At 35.3% G+C, this 21,460-nt stretch overlaps 1 protein-coding gene across 1 annotated transcript; it reads left to right on the top strand.

Moving 5' to 3' along the window:
- Positions 1-205: 205 nt before the first annotated feature.
- On the top strand, positions 206-6,915 carry LOC133829459 (TOM1-like protein 3). The gene is made up of 7 exons (XM_062259187.1): positions 206-281; positions 395-508; positions 976-1,121; positions 2,205-2,259; positions 6,375-6,452; positions 6,544-6,766; positions 6,846-6,915. Exons 1-6 carry the CDS (start codon positions 258-260, stop codon positions 6,640-6,642), a joined length of 516 nt encoding a protein of 171 aa, XP_062115171.1. The 5' UTR covers positions 206-257; the 3' UTR covers positions 6,643-6,766; positions 6,846-6,915.
- Positions 6,916-21,460: the final 14,545 nt, after the last annotated feature.

The raw sequence follows: 21,460 nt of genomic DNA, 5'->3' as shown, positions 1-21,460 counted from the left end.
ATCTAATCTAATCTCACCATATATCTTTCAACACTTTTAGTGCTATTAAAAACTGTCAAGTTTAGTGTTATTAACGTTTTGATTGTTGTAGCAAACTTGAAAAGAATCCGACTATAGCAGATAATGTTATAAATATAAAAATCTGATCCTATCTGTTTTTCTTGTCCTTTCACTGTGGTGAGAGTGTTTTCCAGCAGATCAAAAATTGTGGTGAGAGTGTTTTCCAGCAGATAGTTGAGCGTGATATCTTACATGAAATGGTTAAAATAGTAAAGAAGAAGGTACCCTAATTTTCTTCTGATCCTATCTGTTTTTCTTGTCCTTTCACTGTGAATCTCTCCTATGCATTCCTAGTAAATCTAACTTGTCCGATGCAATTGTTTAAATTCTGCAGCCAGACTTGAATGTGAGGCAAAAGATACTAATCCTAATTGACACATGGCAAGAAGCCTTCGGGGGACCTCAGGGGAGATATCCTCAATACTATGCAGCATATAATGAACTGAAGGTTGTTAGTTTATTAAATGTTATTTTAGCATGTTAAGCTTGATACACAATTTTCTCTTGTTAATTACTTCGTCAGCCAAGGCATTTGGGCAAAAGCTTATTTAAGTTTATTAAAGTGTAAATATCATATGATCAACCTTTTTTTTTTGCTTTCTGCTTTATGTGAGATATGCAATAGCATGGGTTGCAGATGAATGTGAATGTTAGTTATACATGGCTATACTAGCCTACAAGGTATATATATGCTGAAGTTGAATCCCTTAGTGTTGTCCTTGATGCTTAAGTTATGATGAATGTTTTGCGTCTGTGTTTGGATGGGTTGTATTAATTCTATGTGTTCCTTTTTATGTTTAGAGTTTTTATAGCTAATGTGCTACTACAGTATTTGGAAAGGAACCTATTTTGATTTCTTAACTCACTTTTATAATAAAGTATTCTAAGTAATCTATGTATAAATATATATCACAGGCTGCTGGAGTTGAATTCCCACCTCGAGAAGAGAGCAGTGTACCATTCTTTACTCCACCCCAGACCCAGCCAATAATTTCTCCTGTTACTGAATACAATGATGCTGCTATTGAGGCCTCTTTACAGTCTGATGCTTCAGGCCTCAGGTACTGTCTCGATGACAACTGACTTTTGTTTGTCATAAACATTTATTCAAATTCTTGGTACTTATTAGGTTTTATTTCTTATATTAAACAAAAGATAGATGCAAAATAAATTTCTAGCAAAGACTAGTTTTTTTCTTATTAATAAATTGGGATATGATTCTCCTTCCACCCATGTTTTCCTGGACATGTTCAATATAATTGAATTTTTATGTGGGAGATACATCCTTTGATGCGTAATTGTACTTCAAATTTGCAACGGTCTGACTCATGTAAATGTAATTATACTAATAAAATTGAAGTCAACACCCGATCATTGAACTTGTTCAAGTAATATTCTAAGGGAAAAAATGTGGTAACCACTTAACAACCCTGCTTACAGACCTAGGTATTAGCATTTGATTAGAGTTTGTCGTGACTCTTTTTCGGTTCCTTATCTCACCTTTAAAGGACAATCACCACCAAAGTGTTACCTCATTAAATTATCATATTTTTTTCTTAGTTATTTAAATTAAGGGTGAGGAAATATCATTATATCACTACCACATCAAAAGTTGACGATTTTTTTATCTCAGTTGTAAACTTGAAAAACTTGGTTATGCATCTTGTGATCTCTGCAAAATTGTTCTGTGCAATGAGCTTTCTATTCATTATCAAAGAATTCATATTGTAGCACTTTTTTTAAATTTTCTTTATGAACATAGCTTAGCTATTAGACAAATTTATGTAATGGAGAGTTTTATTGTGGGTCAAATTTATATAATTCACGGCTCAAGTAAATGTCTGGGTGCATTGTACAAAAGAGAAAAAGTTAACTTTTCATTCCCCTGTGAGAAGTAAATGGCTGTTTCTATTTATTTCTTTCTCAATTTAGTTTTTCTGCTGCTTTTGCTGCCTCTTGTCGTTGTATTTAAGAGTTTTGTTGTTCTTTTTATTTTGTGAGCTCTAGTTTCCAAGGACTCTATAGTGGGTTTGGATAGTTTCTTGGTTGTAAGAGTTGTAATTTTTTTTAATGATGACTCCTAATTAAAGGTCGAATGATGTTGATAATTTATTAATTGGTATGTAATTTTTCTTTCATTTTAGTGGCTTCATTGGATTTCAAATTGGAAGGAACTTTATTTGCAGCAGTTTGCAAGAGGTATGTTCTCTTTTATTTTTGTTAAAATATTTTGCAAATGTTAGAGGAGTTTGAATATCTTAGATATTCATCTATAGTGAAGTAGGTCCTGAGATTATTATTATTGTGTGCTGCGGTGATAACAGAAGGTTGAGAACTTGTGTGTCTTAGTGAAGTATGTTCTGAGAAATTAGTGTGCTGCGGCGAGATAAGGAAGAAAACTTGTGTGTTGTTAGAATATTTTGAATTGATAATGATTGATGGTTGGTTAATAAATATGGCTGAAATGTTTTCTGATTTTCTGTTAGTTATTTGATGTATATCTAATAAACTTCAAAAACTCACAGAAATTTGAAAGTAGAATCCAAACCCATGTGGGGAAATGTATTATAATAATTATAAAAATAGCTTCTTGCAATTCAAAAACTTGGGTAATAAAATGTAAAACATTTTTTAGTGCAAGGACAGTACATAAAATTTTTTAGTTTGAATATATACATCAAAAACCAAATACAAAAGAAATAGTAACATCCCATTAACAAAAGAACTATTTATGAGAAAAGGAAAAAAAAAACTCAATTGGAATATGATACAGGTTCTAGGCAACATGTAATTAGTAATAACCCAAAAAAAATTATACTACTCCTCTCAAGATGTATTGTAACTCACATGATATTGACAACAAAATTCTGAAACCTCAATGAAAAACATAATAACACCTTTAATATGCATATTTTTTAGGCAAACTTCCCCTTTTAACATTAGATAGATTTCTCCTCTTTACTCTACAAGAATGCTAGCCATTATGGGGAGAAAACATCTGACGTTGTTGTTTTCAGTGAAAAGAAAGAAACAGTTGCTTTGCCACTTCATTGAACTTCCAATGGAAAAAACAATAATTTCAAACTTTTAAACATGAAAAATGCAGCAGAAAAGTGTGTCTTGACTTTGCTATGCTGACACCAATTAGCTAACTTAGTAGTTGCTAATTTGATCATTTCTGGCCAACAGAAATACAGCAGAATATTCCTAAAGAAAAGAAATAATAGAATACAAAATTGAGTTTACAAGAACCTGTGCATTCATGTCCAAGAGAAAAGTCACTCAGTAATGATTTTAAATCTAACTTATTTTTACACACCATTAAGACACAATGGCTCCAATATTTACATGTTGTTAACTTTTATCGAAACCCCATGAGCACAGAAGATTAAAAAGTATCCCAAAAATCAGAATTTCCCTTAACTTTATGGGAAAAGTGGGATAACAATGGAAAACTTAAAAACTATGTTGTTGTAGAACCTAAACTCACCTTGGTTTAATAACCTGTAGCAATATGGAAGCACAGCCACAAATGGACTGAGCTTGAGATGCTCCGAAAGCAGCTCAGATAGATATCTGACACCACAAAACAAAAACAAAAACAGAGTCAAGATCGAGCTTTATATACAAAAATCATCATAACTCATACGATTCCCAATTAAATTATGCAAAACAAACAAACATTAATACTATATCAAAAAAAAATTATTAAGAATATAATATTTATATAACTAAATAGAAAGATTAGAGAGATTCTCATAATAAATATATTTCTTCTATATAAAAAGTATACAAATAACTGAAGTTTTTTATTGTAGTTTTCCCCTGGTCAAGACAAGTCATTTTCACATGATAGTTTAATGTTCTGTTTGTATCCCAGGAAACTAAACTTTTTATGGTATTCCAGTTTTTTTTTCCAATAAAATCTATGAAGAGAAGAGAATAAATGTTAGTGAACTGGTATCATGGAAATTGGTTTTGAGATTGTTACCTTTGGAGTAAGATAATGAATAAGTTGCATTTTCAGCCCCATTTCGTATGGAAAGATAGGAGCTTTTCTCAGTAATATTATATTTTTGTCTTATCTCTCTCTCTCTATATACTCATCAATGGGTTCTTACTCCTCAAACTACTACTCATCGTAAAACAATTAACGGTGTGGCCCATTAGCTCAAACTTTAACTTGATCTTCAATACATGTGCATAACAAGTATTGAGTGCAAATGGATCCAAATGATTATGATTATAATCATCTCTGCTGATAGTGTTGTGAATCCTTAATCAAATACAATTGATCAAATAGCTTAAGAATAATCTTATAGAACTTTAGACAGAGAAAATTAAAAAACAGAGGTGAGAAGAAGAAGAGAATTTGAATGAAATAGCTACTTTCTTTATTGCTTAATATCAATCCACATTACAATCTTGAAAGCCTTCTATATCAGTGCATATAAGTAGACTATTATGGATTTAATAAAAAGAAACCCATTATAATTCATATACATCTTGACCACTACAATTGCATCACACCTTATATAGTCAGCTACTAAAATACTAAAACCAAACTAAATCACACCTTTATAGTTCAGCAGAATATTCATCCATAGAAGAGAATCATCTGAGAGTCAAAGTAGAGTCCAAGCCTCACTATATTTAGGCACAAAGGAAAGAAAGAGAAAAAATAATAGTCACAATAGAATTAGAAATTTATATTAGAAAATAGAATCAAAATTATGATCCAGAAACATAAACATGAAGGAAATTGTCTGTCTATAACTGTGTACAAAAACCATTATCCCTTCTAATAGTACAAAGACTAGAACCAATATATAAAATGGTTCTGAACTGAACCGAGCATCTTGCTCTTTAAGAAACTTGTCTCCAAGCATCCGAGCAAGATTCAAGCCTGAAGAAGATGCAAAAAGTGACTACTTCTTTATTTAAGATTATGGTAGTCCAAAAACAAAAAAATGAAGTTTAAGTACCGCATAATCGTGTTTCCCCATCTCTCAGTGGCTTTCCTCTTTCTTCCATTCTCAGTCTTTCAGTATGACTAACTACTCTATGGTCCTCCGTCATCTTAATCAGTTTTCCATTGGCACTGCTACAATTAAACATATTCAATATAAATTATCATGCTGCTGGTATAAATTACAATGCAGGTACTTCTATAATTATATTTGGACCACATCTAATAAGTATTAAACAATAATAATTTTACAGAGATATATTTAAGGAAGACAAAAATAACATGATACGTGAAAGTAGTTACTAAACTGTATTAAAACATCATAAGTTCATTGTCATGATCATGTGTGCGTTAATGTGTTTCATCAATTGCTTAAGTTTATTCTGAGTTTGTGATTTATTTGAATTTCATTGCTGGTTGGGTTGGTTCATGATATTTTAATTTTACAGAGATATATTTAAGGAAGACAAAAATAACATGATACGTACTTCATAACACATGTTGAGTCCCCCACATTTGCACATTGTGCAAAGAAATTTTCAGCACCATCAGTCCATACCAGAAGCACTGTTGCAGTACAACCCTTAGTAAAACTAGTTATATTAGCACAAACTATAGCATTATAACCATTCATCACTACACAAAATTATCAAAAAGATATCAAGTGGATATATGAATACACCATATATGTAATAATATATATTTATGTTTTTTTATTTTATGATTTTCCTGCTTGTTGTGCACATTTATAGGGACGGTGACTTTCTTTTTAAATATATTTTGTACACACTAAAACAAGAGTTTCAAATAATAATAACAATACTAAAATGTATACATACATATGTATATGCTGCTAACATTGTCTTATCTTCTTCTCTGTTTTTCAAATAATAATAATAATGCAATACAGTTTTATGAGATTAGTGAATAGTAGTTTGAGTAGACAATTATTAAAAAAATTAAATCAGAGCTCGGGTTGATTGTCTAAAAATTTGGATTTGTGAAATGTTTTATTCAATATCTATGTGTCTTTGAGTGAAGCCCAATTAGTTGTGTTTCTTTTGGTTTGTGTGAATAAACTTTATTTTTTCTTTATAGTGGCTATAGTTTAGGTATTTATTAAGATCTATTTAATATTTTATATTTTATTAACTAAAAATACCCAACTATTGTTGAAGCCATGTGAGTGCCATGGCCATTTTAATCTCTTGGGGATAAATATTCCCCTGTATTGGTTCTGTTAATAGGCTTATTTTTTTATGTCGTGAATTTACTTATGAATCTGTGAGCACCAATAATTTTTGTGTTGTAGATTGTATGGTTAACCTCATCTCTTTCTTGGCAGGTACCTCTCTATTATGATGGGATTGGGGGCATACGTTTGTCATTAAAACTTTCTGACTCTAGCCAAACACCTATAGAGGTATGGATTAGTTTGAGTTGTAGGATCAATTATAGTTGTTATTTCACTAATATCTGCATTAAAATCAATGGCTCCAAATGCAAAATATTAGATTGGATTGGATCTGGAGAAATTGTTGCAGAAGGTTATTTTATTTCAAGTGACCCAAAGGATGAGGTTCACCATGTTCCTCTTGGGCCTAGTGCTATGAAAGTGGGGATAGATCTTGTGAGAAAGAATGATGCATTTCTGTGGAGGCCTTCAACAATTATGTCTACTATAGAAGATGCTATAGGTAGTATAATTGCATGGCCAGCTGATAAAGTTATAATTAGGTAATTAACTTTTTTTATGTACTCTTTTAGTTTACTATAACTTTAAGTTGAAGCATTAATTATTTAAATTTTGTTGTAGCTAAGAAAATGGACTCACAACAAAGACAAGTGCACAAAGGATGATGAATTGAAGGATGGAGCAAGTTTCGTTTACTTTTGTGTATCTTGTAATGTTTCTATTTTTTATTTTTGAAGTAAAAATTGTTTAAGATTATAAAACTTTATTATGTTATGCTTTCAAACTTAAGTTAGAACTAAGATCTCATGAATTAGACACATTCATGGTTTAAATTAGTTATTGTTTAATGTAATACTTATGGTTTATCAATCGATTGAGAATTACATTTTATGATTAATTTTGATTTTTTTTTATCAAAATACAATAATGAAAATATTTTAATTAAAAAAAAAACCATATAAGTATACTTATCAAAATAAAATTTAAAATTTTATTACTATATGTTATGATTTAAAAACATATTATAAGCGTAAAAAATCGTTATGGTTTATATAATATAACAAACTAAAAATGTTATCAAAATAATCAAATGTAACAGTTGAAAAGTGTTATGAAAAAAGTATAAGATTAAACTTCAAATTTATAACCAAAAACTCTATCTAAATGTTATTATTTGAATATTATAGCACCTAAAAATGTGTTATTGAATAGTTTAAGATAACACCAAACATAACATTCAAATACTGTTATAGAAAACACTGGACTTTTAATAACAGGGGCTATGTTAGCATTTTCAGAAGTGTTATCAATAGTCCCGGTTAGCAGTTTTTAAGTGTTATGAATACTGTTTTTTCTTGTAGTGGACCCTCTAGTCATAACCTTCCAGCTTGCCAATCAGAGAGTTAGGCGGACACTGGTTGATAACAGGAATTCTGTGAACCTGCTATTCAGGTCCACACTGGAGAAAATGGGATTGTCTGTGACCGAGCTGAAGGCAACCTCCATGATGCTGTATGGGTTTTCCGGCGAAGGTTCAGCAGCTATCAGAACGATTAAGTTGGTGATAACCTAGGGTTAGGGACCACGAACTGTTTCCAAGCTGCTCTAGTTTGTGGCCGTCGATTGTCCGGCCGCATACAATGCAATCTTAGGTAGGCCCACACTGATGGCATTTGAAGCCATAACTTATGTCCACCACCTCGTGATCAAATTCCCTTCATCCATGGGAATATGTACTGTCCGAGGCGATCAGCTCGCTGCCAGGGAATGCTATAGCATTTCTATGAAGGGAAAATCACAACCCGGGCAGCAGACGATGGCTGTGCAGGATGGAGGCAAGGAATCCCAGGAAGTCAGAGTTGATCCTGGAATGGAAGAACCTTAGCAAGTCAGAGGCAGGGGCAACACCTCATGCGATGATATTGATCCACGAATAGGCAAAGATAGATCCGAGCACCAGGCTATTAAAGACCTCGAAGAAGCACTACACACCAAATAACCCTTTCCACAACATTTAAGTATAACTCTTTTAAAAAAGTGTTATCCTAAACCCATAAAATTTGGGCTGACATAAAAAAATGGCGCACAAATTCGTTAATTGGCAGCAAATGAAATATTTGTGCCAAATATTGTATTATTTCACTTGTTATTCTCATTTTCTAAATCTACATATCTCATTCTCTCTCTTAACTCTCTGTCTCCCTCACATCTATCTTAACCTAGCAGAAATCTCCCTACCCAAACCCCAAATTTTCTCGAACCTCCGAGACCTCTCCAAATTTTCCAAACTTTCCGAGAGGAAATTCTCCAAATTTCCCAGAAATTTCCCCACATCCTCAAACTCCCAGCTCTCCCTACCTCTCACCGAAATCCCAAAATTCTAGTCCTCTGCTAATAATCTTTATCCTGTGCCGTTTCGGTCTGCTTCTGAGCTCGGTGGTGGTGGTGATCCCTTTGACTTGCTCCGTCATTTCGGTCGCTAATGCTGGTGCCGTACAAAGTCGTTTGGATCATGGTGGAGGCTGGTGGAGCTAGCAATGAGACTGATTCGATCCTCGCCAAGTCGGGAATCCAGACCATTCACGTTGGATTCGAGCAGCGGATGCTGAATTCTTGGGAGGGTCGTCATCGATTGGAGGCTCAGATGAGGCTTCGTGCATTGAGGTGAGTTCATGGTACTTTTGCTCAGCTCAGTTATTGATTTTAGCGTTTATGTTAGTTTTTTTTCCAAAATTGAGCTACATTTATGATACTGGATCTAGAAAATCTGAGAAATTTACCAATTGAAGTAACCAAGATGAACTCTTTAACATTTAGGTTACTAAGTAGTGTGTAAATTATAATTGATCCATTCGTGTTGTATGTGTAAATTATAATTGATCCATTCGTGTTGTATGATCCACAGTCTCTTTATTTATCTTGCCAAATCCCCAAACCCTCTCCTCCTCTCACTCAACGTTACCTATTTCTCACCGCTTCTCTCTTTCTCTCACTGCCTCTTTCTCTTTCACACGGAATCCCCAGGTATGTGTAATCTTTTTCTTTTTCTTTTTTTCTTGGTTACCTTTCTCTTTCTCTCACTCAGGGTATCTCCGATTTTTGTCCCTCTCTCAGTTACTATAAGCTTTTTTTTTTAATATCCATATTTGTATTTATGGGGTATTTTTATGCTCCAGTCTCTCTGTTGTGCTCTTAATTTGTGTTTTTTTTTTCGGTCTCACTTCATTACAATTATGGTTGGAAAAAGTTGATTTAGGGCTTGATTTAAACTTTCAAAAAAGGAGAAAGATCTCTAGAAACTAAATAAGAAGGTATATTCTTTTAAGATATTCTGTTTGTTATTTCAAATATTATGCTTGATCTATATACATGTATGTGTTATATATATGTGTGTGTAAATTTCCTTATTAATTTTCTGTGCATTGTATACGCTTATGTTTAATTGTTTTTAATATGATTTATTATAATGTGTGTATACATGTGAAATAAAGAATAAAAACAGGAGCATCTCTCTTGTTCAATTTGGGTCTTCCTTGCACAATTGGGTGTTGGTCAATTAGGGTTGATATTTGAGGTGTTGAGTGCAGCCGTGAGGTGTGAGTTTTAGACTGGAGTGGCTATATTTGTACTTTAGGTCCTGGTTATATAGATTATCACCATTTTTATAGATTTGCACATATAACCATTTCTTTGCTCTTTTCTTCTTTTAATTGAGGTACACGTCTTCTCTTCTCCACTCTGTTTAAGTGTGTAGTGGTTTATTTGTAGAAGCTCTCTTTCCATTTGTGAGTTAAACGACATCTTGGAATGTTAACTTTGCTTGATTTTTTAACTATGTTAATATATACATAAAGGGTCTCCAATTCAGCAACTACTTTAGCACACTTTTGAATGATTATGTTGGCCTATACTTATTTAGCACACTTATCATCATATATGTGAACTTATCACAATTATTTATATCTGCTGATTCTAAATCATTTACTACTCAATGGACATTGCTCTTGCCAACCTGTGATGTATTACAACCAAGGTGAAGAATTAACTCTTCCAAACTATCATTATACTTGATTCTCAAGTCTTAAGTTACAATTTCCACATATTTCTGGTGTAGGTATTCTTTACTTGATTCAGCGGGAAATCCATGGTAGATTGCTGGTGTCCTTGTTCAAAATTCTCATGCTTTTGATAACTCATTCCCATGAAAATAGTCTTTAATTAATGTATAGTAAGTTCTTCCTTTAATAGACTTGTTAAAGAATTCAAAACAGTACATAGGTACAGGTTACATCCAACTACTTTTTAATTCTTTCAATTCATCCTCAAATGTGAACAAGTAATTTTACTTGCTTTTGTCATGTTCTTCTTTATTCTAATTTTTGTGTATATATAAATAAATTAGCAAGGTGATTCTATACTCTCTGTTCTCTATTCACACCTTTCTTTCCTCACTTATTTTGTTCTTACTTTGATACAAGTTTAGGTTCATATTTTAAATTATTTGAATATGGCAGTTTTAATTAATAATAGTCCTTTAGATTTGGGCTGTGTTCATTTTTGTGTTTGTGTGAGTGTGTTCATTTTTTTGTTTGTGTGAGTTTTTGGATTTTTCATTAACTTTACTATATAATTATTTATTTTACAGCAATTTTATAGTCTTATTATTGATTATGAGCTCTCTTTTTGTTGTTTGGTTTGTTAGTACTGATACTTTACAAGGATGATTGACCTAGCTGCTGATTATTGTCCATGATTCATTCTATAATTAAGACAGAAAGTATACTTTTTAGTTTGGAAAATTACAAGAGATGAACATCCATACTCTAATTTTAGTCTTACAAGAGATGTGTTATATGTTATTTTCATTATAAATTCTATCTTATGTTGTTTATCCTTGTATAATGCAGACGCTAAAGAAGAAAAGCAAACAATTACATGGTGAGGATTGGAATTGGAACAACTTAAACACATTATGTTTGGCAATAGGGTCTATATTTCGTTCGAAGATGGAATAATAGGTACATTTTTTAGCTTACCTTATAAATATTATTTCTACTCATTTTTTGTTTGCTATCAATGTTTATACTTTCTGATTCAACTATAAATAGTAACATGTCTTGTAAAATTGAATATGCATTATAGAAAAGGTGGAAAGGATTTGGACTAAAAGCTTTTGCAGCAATACCTGCTAGGCTGTGTGTTTTGCTTTAATGGGCATTGGCAGCTCATTTCATGCTCAAGAAACTGCTGTGAGTGGGCAGAGGTAGGTTTTCTTGCCTTATACCTATTGTCCTTTGCTTCTTTGAAAAAGTTATGGGTTAGTTTTGGAATGTTTGTTTGTATTGAGGTTCAAGGTAGTGTAAGGTAACTGTGGTCTATGTTACTCTTGAACTAATGGTCAATGCCCCACAAGTGTATGACAAAATGATCCAAAGAAACTGTATATACATTATGAGCTTGGACAGATAGAATATGTTGTATGAGCCCTTTGGTTTAATGAAGTATTCAAGATAGTTTTAGAGGGTGAGCTATATATTTCTAGGCTAATAATATAAGTCTTGAGACAGAGAAAAGGTAGAGGAGATAGAAAAGATGCATAGTCTCAGTGAACAATATACGTTTTAAAATAGTAGTTAACAATGTTGCTTTGTTTAATTTTTATTTCGTAGAAAAAAATTAAAGCTCCCATGATCAAGGATATGATTCAAATCCTTTTGTCTCTTAGTCTAATTGCTCTGTTTTTATGGTAATCAATTAGTTCCTAAAATACACATTATCTAAAACATACCTCTGTTATTTGGAATAGAGTAAAGGAGATTCATTATTTTGAGCTTCTCTTTTCAAGTCTACTTGATTTAGTAATGGGTGAACATGATTTAGCTCTGAGCCTTCTATTGCTAATCCCACGGTTTTCTTATCATCTTCAAGTTCAGTTAATATATAAAAAAAAAACTCCTACATTTGGTCTTGCAATTCTGTTGAGATTTAGGAATTTTCCTTGTCTTTAACAAGTCCTGGTTGATTTGGTTGGGTGCACAGACAAAAGCAGTATGGGTGTTCTTTGCCTAGAGTTCTCTTTTTTTTTTTCTTTTTTCTTTTTTGAGAGAGAGAGATGAAGACAAATTTGAAAATGAAGAAGGAAAAAAATGAGAGCAGTGAAAATTTTGTGGGATTTCAGATAATTTTTAAACAAAACAAACATAAATGCCCAAAGCTTTTTTAATCCAAAATGTTTTTTTAGTTTATGAATTGTAGTTTGTGTTGTTGGTTTCTAGTGCATGTGTTCTAGTAATTTGCAAGTTGTCTTTTTTAATGTACATAATAAAGAAGCCTCTACATTTCTCAAACAAACAAAAATAAAATAAAAGAAGCCACTACTCGTACATTATTTAATTTGCATATAATATATATTTTTTGTTGATTCAATTATTCTCTGTAGTTAATTTTTATAAAGTCTCACCACATTAATTAAAAAGTTGATTAATTATGTACTCAATTATTACAATTGTCCTGCTGCTCTAATTATGTACTCAATTGTTTGAACATCAAGTAATTAAATTTTAAATACAGTAGCTAATAAGTAAGTACTTGTTCTAGTTAACTTCTTAACAAAATTCTACGTTTTTTATTGGATAATTTTGGTACCTATTACACCTCCAAAAAAACTCACACATCACATAAGGAAGTATTAGTTTCATTTTTTATTCAAAATAAATGAACTAATTAGAAACAAAATAACAAAAAGTCACTGGGTACATTGTCACGGAAATTTAAGGTTTATCACTTGCTATATCATCTGTTTTGGATATTCTATACAATGTGCTTGCCAAATTTCCTAAGGTACATTGTCCATTAAACAGATGGCTACTTTTTTATTCTTGGCCCAAGTTGGAATTAGTAACATAGATGTTGGCAATTCTTGGTGCTATGGTTATTAGATGTAGTTCAATCTGAACATTGTTCTCATAGCAAAAATATTTTATACCCAGAAATCCCATAGACCTGCTTAGCGAGCCCAAGTTTGAAACTGGGGTTCCCCCCTAACTTTACAATATTTAGGGTGTGGGAAACTATAACAGTTGCTATGAGAAGTGCTTGTGCGGGGACTACCTCAGGCCTTCTGGAAGCAAACTACATGCTAACTTTGAGAGATACTCCTTTTGAGGATTGCAAATTATTAACCTTCTTTGCTGCAAAGAAGAGTAATTATATTATGATATTTTGACTAACTATTTTTTGGGCCAGAATTCAAAAATTTTGTTTGTCTAAAGCTGCAAAATATACCCTTGTTAATAGAATTCTCTCTTTATGATTTTTGTTGATTCTGTGATTAGTACTTTTTAATTACAAGAGATGATGTTCTGTTATTTAAAATTTTCAGGATACGTCTTTCAGCCTCCCCATCTTTCTTCGATCAGTTTTTTCATCTGCAACAAAACCAAATTCTGTAGTTGCTGCTGTTGTCTCCTTGGTATCTTATTTTCACAATCCTGTAAGGATTCTCTCGATGCTTGAACTGAAAACCTTTTTCATATTATGTTGTTTCCTCTTATTTGAGGGGAACCTCTCTGCCTGTTATGCATTCAACAACAACACTTAAAGATTTTTTTTACTTTGTTGGTGTTCGTTTTCCTATTTGGTCTTCTGATTTTCTCAGTTTAGACTCACACATTCGTTCATCACCAACATTTTGTGGATTGTGCATGTAAATTGTATATGTGTATATGTATATTTTAATATATATATTGAAGCACACTATCCAGTAATGGTAGATACAAAAAGAAGGGGCAGTCCCTAAATTCTTTGGTTGAGGAAACCCAAAGAGACACGATGAAGTGATTTCTTCCACAGAAAACATTTATATTGGACCTTGGCATATCTTTAGTGTGTATCTATTTTGTTGGTATCAATCATGGCTTTTAATACTAATGAAACTCATAGTTTCATATCATAAGTAAACTTCATTGTTTGATATTGACGGGATGGATACGGCATAGTTTTACTTGCATTTGTTTTGTCATGCTTGACTTCAATTGGTGCATCCCCATGCTAAAACGTGAAAGTCTATTCATGTAAAATGGATCTAATTATAGATTGACTATGGCATAAGTGCAAGGTTTCCATCATTATTAATGAGAAATTGTGCTGAGCACACAGTCTGGGACAAACTTGTCTATATCCTTTATATGCTTTGGACCCCTTTTATGGTTTAATGGTTGTATGTAGACTGGCTATTCCTATATTGTTGGCAATCTTTACTACATTTTACTAAGGAGTTTTAACTTATCCATGCAGGCCATACAGATTGGCGCCACTAAAGTACTGTCAATGTTGTTGATGATAGCAGATTTCTTGCCACCATATTTTTCTGCAAGCAACTTTGGTCTAGATGATAAACAAGTTTAGCATGTTCAAGTTAATGCATTTTCTTTCCTGATCATTAATTTTTTTATTTGAACAAATGACCCATTTTTTCTCATTTAATATATTTTAATTAATACACTGTCTAGGTTGCTGATTTGGAATATTCTGCAAGCTTTATTCTACTAGAGCAATATGAAGAAAATGAAGACTTATTTGTTGCTACCGTCAATCTTTTCACTGTTGCTGCTCGTTATCAAGTGTGCTACTTTTTGACATTTGTATATGTTTTCTGGTGTCAATAAGTGCATCACTCTTAGGTAATTTTCTGTTGTTTCTTTTGGGATTTCTCATTAACTATTTATATTGAACTTTGTGTTCTATATAGCCTGCTTTTTTTATTGATGTATTTGCTACCAAAGAGTTTATGGACGTCCAACCAGGTAATGCTGGTGATGGGAAGCTGCCAGCAATTGAGGTTTCCTCTGGGCCAGTAGAATCTAAAAGTTGAAGCCTTATAGATGCAGTACTTTGTTATGTTGTAAATTATGACAGTCATATCAATAAGAATATTTTGTGTTGAAAGTAGTAACTTTTAACTATGTTGAATATTTAAGACTCCTTGAATACTCAAAGAACATTTTGTTGTTGATGACAGTGTTGAATGTTTTAAACTAATTTGTAGATTGTTAATACAATGTTGAATGTTCTTATTTTTTGTTATTTGAAAATCAAGTTCATTTGATGATACTAGTATATATTAGAAACCTAATTTTAATTATATAAAAAAAATTAAAATATAATAGAATAAATTAGTGATATATAAATAAAATATATAATGAGAATTTAAACATATCTAAATATAACAATAATATGAAAATTGTGTTATAATATCTATTACAATAACACTTTTTATGCAAAGAATTGTGTTATGCAAACTTCATTATATAACATAAATAATGTGTTATACTAAAGTGTACTATAACAAAAAAAAAGTGTTATACTAAAGTGTAGTATAACACAAATTTATAAGTATTGAAATGTGTTATATAATCGGCTATAAATAACATAATTAAATACTTATCTATATATTAAAATAACACAGAAAGTGTGTTATCGTTGACAGTATAATAACACATATGTATAACAATGATAAAGTGTTATGTAAAGTACCCTGACCTACGATAACATAGTCGGTCTTAACACATCAAAAAGTGTTATGGTATGTTTTGATAACACATTTTCGGTGTTATTAAAAGCATTTTTTCTTGTAGTGAAGTAAACACCAACCCCAAGGATGCCTCGAGGGTGGTTAAGCTCGGGAAAAACCTTGACGTAGATAGATAGGCAGAGCTGGTAAAATTTTTGCAAGAAAATCTCGATGTTTTTGCTTGCTCCCATGAAGACATGGTAGGGATCAGTCCGAGTGTCATCATTCATACCCTTAACTTGGACAAAAGCATGCCTGCGAATACCCAGAAACAGAGGCGTCTGGGTACAACCCGAGTTGACGCTCTGTAAGAAGAAGTAGCTCGGCTTTTGAAGTGCGGTTTTATTCGCAAGGATAAATACCCGATTTGGGTCACAAATCCTTATCCTGGTCCCAAAGCCAAATGGAAAATGGCGGACCTGCATCGATTTCTCTGATTTGAACAAAGCTTGTCCCAAGGATTGTTTTCCCTTGCCAAGAATTGACCAATTGGTGGATGCCATCGCAGGACACGAGCTCATGTCCTTCATGGATGCATACTCTGGACATAACCAAATCGCTATGAACCCCACGGACCAGGAGCATACTAGCTTCATGACTCCAACCAACATGTACTATTTATAAAGTCATGCCCTTCGGGCTGAAGAACGCTGGGGCGACCTACTCGAGATTGGTCAACAAAATGTTCGCTGATTAGATCAGAAAAAACATGGAAGTGTATGTTGATGATATGCTGGTCAAGTCAAAAACTGCTGATAACCATGTCTCCAATCTAAAGGAATGTTTTACAATTCTGAGCAAGTATAGTATGAGGTTAAACTCCCAGAAATGTACTTTTGAAGTGGCGTCGAGAAAAATTCTGGGATTCATAGTCAACACCAGGGGGATAGAGGCGAACCCCAACAAAATCAGATCGCTGAAAGAAATGCCTTCACCCAAGTCGCATAAAGATGTCCAAAGTCTAACAGGAAGAATGGTAGCCCTTAATCGGTTTATTTCTAAGTCCACCGACAAGTGTTTGCCATTCTACAACCTGCTCCGGGGTAACAAAAATTTTGAATGGACTGATGAGTGCAAGCAGGCTTTCCTCAATCTAAAGACACATTTGGCCGAGCCACCAGTGTTGTTTAAGCAAACAACAGGGGAGCCCCTTTTCCTTTATTTAGCTGTGACAAAAAGTGCGACCAGCGCCATGCTGGTCTGGGAGGAGGACCGAGTTCAAAATCCAGTATATTATATAAGCAAAAGACTTCTCAGAGCAGAATCTCGGTATCCTCTAATGGAAAAGATGGCATTCTGCCTTATTACGGCCTCTAGGAATCTTAGGTCGTATTTCCAATCCCATTCAATCCACGTCATGACCGATCAGCCTTTGAGGCAGGTGCTGCAGAAATCTGAGACATCGGGACGTCTATTGAAATGGGCGGTCGAGCTCAGCCAGTTCGAGATACTGTAGGTGCCCCGAACTACGATCAAAAGCCAAGCCCTGGCTGATTTCATGGCCAAATGCACTGGATTCCAGGAGGAGCCCTTGAGAGAACTAGTGCAGGAATTATGGAGAATCTTCGTGGACGGGTCATCTAACGAGAACAGGTCCGGAGCTGGGATCATCTTGATATCCCCAGAAGGGCATTGTTTCCACTCTGCACTGCGGTTTGGATTCATAGCGTCCAACACGAAGCCGAGTACAAAGCCTTATTGGTCGGGCTTAGAGTGGTAAAGGAATTGAAGGACAGGGTCGTCCAATGCTACAACAATTCCCAGCTCGTGGTAAACCAAGTGTCTGGGGAATATCAAGCACAGGGGGCCAAGATGGCGGCTTACCTGGCCAAGGTAAAGAAGGAGCTATTTGAGTTTGAATATGACCTAGTCGAGCAGATCCCTTGCGAGAAGAACGCCAATGCCGATGCTTTGGCTAGACTCGCTACCTCCAAAGAAGTTGAGACTCTGAGTATAGTACCAGTGGAATTCTTGGAAAGTCCGAGCATGGCAGAAAGCACGGTGGAGGTTGAGATGATCGATATCAGGCTGACCTAGATGACTCCCATAATAGAGTATCTTATGACAGGGAAATTGCCCGAGGAGCGGAAAGACGCGAGGAGAATACTTTATCAAGCTCCAAGGTATACAATCATAGACGGGACGTTTTACTAACGTGGCCATTCCTAGCCTCTTCTACGGTGTGTTCTGCCAGAGGAAGCCAAAACTATTTTGCAGGAGGTGCATGAAGGCTTCTGTGGGGATCACGTTGGGGGGCAAAACCTGGACTTAAAGATAGTAAGGCAGGGGCACTTTTGGCCTACGTTATCAAAGGACTCCATCTCCTATGTCCAAAAGTGTGACAAGTGCCAGTGATTTTCCATAGTCGCCCGAGCACCACCAGTCGAGCTGAAAATGATATCATCCCCATGGCCATTTGCGGTGTGGGGAATTGATTTAATTGGAGCCCTGCCCACAGGAAAGGAGGAGTTCGCTATGCAGTAGTGACCATCGATTATTTCACAAAGTGGGCAGAAGTGGAGCCCTTGGCAACAATCACCTCAAAAAGGGTTCTCGACTTTGTAGTCAAGAATATTGTTTGCTAGTTCGAACTGCTAAAAAAGATTTTATCAGACAATGGAACCCAATTCGATAGCGATCTCTTCACCAAATTTTGTGAAAGGCACAGCATAGTTGAAAGCTTCTCCTCGGTGGCCTACCCACAGGCAAACAGGCAGGTCAAGGCCGCAAATAAAACTCTCAAAGCGAGTCTTAAGAAGAGGTTAGACAAGGCAAGGGAGTCTGGCCCGAGCAGCTCCCACAGGTCCTATGGGCATATCGGACCTCTCACCGAAATTCTACGGGGCACACCTCGTTCTCCCTGACTTTCAGCCAGGAGCGGAAAGACGAATTACTAAGCGCATCCCTCGACCTAATTGATTAAAAACGAGAAGATTCGCAGCTATGGCTCGCGCATTATCAGCAAAAAATCACTCATTATTTTAATTCAAAGGTCAGGAAGCATATCTTTGGTTTAGGCGACCTGGTACTTCGAAGGGTATTTTTAGCGGGCAAGGACCCCAAAGATGGTGCCTTGGGTCCGAGCTAGGAAGGGCCCTATCAGATAGTGGAATTCATACAGGAGGGAACTTTCAAATTGGCTCGGCTTAATGGAGAAACAGTTCCACGGACCTGGAATGATATGCACTTAAAAAAGTACTATCAATGATTGTACCACCTGTCTATGTAAGGCTCGATTATAAAAGCCTTGTAATTTAAGAAATAGAAGTCATTGTGTATTTTTTGTATCTTTGTATGGTTTCATCTGCGTGTTAGTTCGGATGGTAGCGTTGATCCACTTCCTGCTTACTTGGGGCGCATATAACCCAAGAACCAAGTTCCGAAACTTAGAAGTTGGTAAAATTGATTAACCAGTGTTTTTTCTAAAAAAACGCGAGGTGTCAATAAAACTAACACGAACTAAGTATTAATTAAAAATCCTGGATACGACCAGGTTCTGAAACTTAGAAGTTGGTAAAATTGATTAACCAATGTTTTCTAAAAAATGCGAGGTGTCAATAAAACTAACACGAACTAAGTTTTAATTAAATATCATGGATACAACCAGGTTCCGAAACTTACAAGTTGGTAAAATTGATTAACCAGTGTTTTTCTAAAAATGCGAGGTGTCAATAAAACTAACATGAACTAAGTTTTAATTAAATATCCTGGATACGAACAGGTTCCGAAACTTAGAAGTTGGTAAAATTGATTAACTAGTGTTTTTTCTAAAAAAACGCGAGGTGTCAATAAAACTAACACGAACTAAGTTTTAATTAAATATCCTGGATACAACCAGGTTCCGAAACTTAGAAGTTGGTAAAATTGATTAACCAGTGTTTTTTCTAAAAAGCGTGAGGTGTCAATAAAACTAACACGGACTAAGTTTTAATTAAATATCCTGGATACGACCAGGTTCCGAAAGTTAGAAGTTGGTAAAATTGATTAACCAGTTTTTTCTAAAAAAAAAAGCGAGGTGTCGACAAAACTAACGCGAGCTAAGTTTTTTATTAAAAACCCCAGATACAACCGGTTCTAAGGCCTGATACTTAACAGGTAGGATATAAATCATCATTTTTGGTTACGGCAAAAGCTAAAGTATCTATCTCGACCTAAGGGTCATTTCACAAGGTTTTAAACGTACAAGTCATGAAGCATGAAAAGTAAATTAAGGAATAAATAAAAAATAGATACTGAAATTATAGATAAATTATCTCGAGGAAAATAACCTCGTACTAAATGTTTACAAAAAAAATAACAAGTAAATTAAATGAAACCAAATAAAAACTAAGACCCTCCAGGCTGCTCTGAGGACATCACCTCCTCGGTCTCTTGCTCGCCAGCGGCAGAGGCCTCCCAGGTCACAGACGGCAGCTCTTGTTGAAGCTGAGCCTTGAACTTCTCGAGGTAGTGCCCCCACACTTCGGAGACCATGAATGAGAAGTTGATGTCCTGGTTGAAGGCCCAGCAATTGTACAGCATGCTCTCCATGGAGGAGGTCGAGGCCTTCTTTTCCTCCTGAAGAGCAGCCTCGACCTCCAGCTATTTGGCCTTGGCCCCCGCGAGCTCGGCCTGAAGGGTAGTAGAGGCAGCCTTTGCAGCCTGCTCGCCCTATTGAGTCGCGATTAAGGCAACCTTTGCAGCCTGCTTGTCCTTTTGAGCCGCGGTTAAGGCAGCCTTTGCAGCCTACTCACCTGCTTGAGCCACCGTCAAGGCAGCCTTGGCGCTTTGTTCGCCTTGTTGAGGGGAGGCGAGGGCAGCTTGGGTCGCAGTCAGGGAAACTTGAGCGGTCTAGAGCTCGGCTTTAAGCTCGTCATTTGTGGCCTTGGCCCGAGCTATGTTGCGATGTTGAGACAAGACCACCTGCAAAAAGCAAGAAAATAGTTAGGCACATACCAGGATAAAGATCAAAAAGAATATGTTAGGTCAAGGAAAGTCTGCTTACTATGAGGTTCATCCTCAGAGCAGATTCCATAACATTCTCAGGGCTCCTCTCCTCGATCGCCCTCAGGTCTGTTGGCTTGGCCTTATAAAAATGCACCACCGCGTGGTTCGCCATCTCGAAAACAGTCCCCCGAAAAGTGTCTGGAATTTGCTCTAGATCCTGGGAGTTGACCGGGATGCACATGGTGGCAGCAGGGACAATCAGAGCTGGGGGACCAGTTGGTGCTCCTTGATCCCGAGCAGGGGCTGGGGAAATCGAGGAGGAAGTGAAGTCGGACACCTCTTCTCCTGGGCTGCGGTGGATGGAGCTCTCGAGCCCGAGCCTTTCCCATTGGTCAGGGATTTGGAAACAATCGTAGACGGGGGAGGCATCTTCTTTGATGTGGGTCGGAGTTTCTTCACAAGGGGACCCGAGCTAGATCTTCCTTCCTGAAACATCACGCGGATATCAGGTTCCTCTTGTTGTGCCATCTCCTCACCTAAAAAAGAATGAGAAGTACATCGGTATGTGTACAAACTCACCAGTCTACATTATGTATGCATGCGTAAGATATTAGAGTCCTACCCTCCGAGCTAGAGGATGAGTCTATTGCCACGACCTCCGGCCTCAAAACCATTACAAGAGAGGGAGAGCCTAGATCTATAATTTCTTGGATTAGGGGAGGTTCAGGCTCAGGTTCTA

The sequence above is a fragment of the Humulus lupulus genome, chromosome 4 (genome assembly GCF_963169125.1).
Source record: "Humulus lupulus chromosome 4, drHumLupu1.1, whole genome shotgun sequence".
Lineage (NCBI taxonomy): Eukaryota > Viridiplantae > Streptophyta > Magnoliopsida > Rosales > Cannabaceae > Humulus > Humulus lupulus.
Note: the sequence above shows the minus strand (reverse complement) of the source record. Positions and strands in the feature narration are given on the sequence as shown.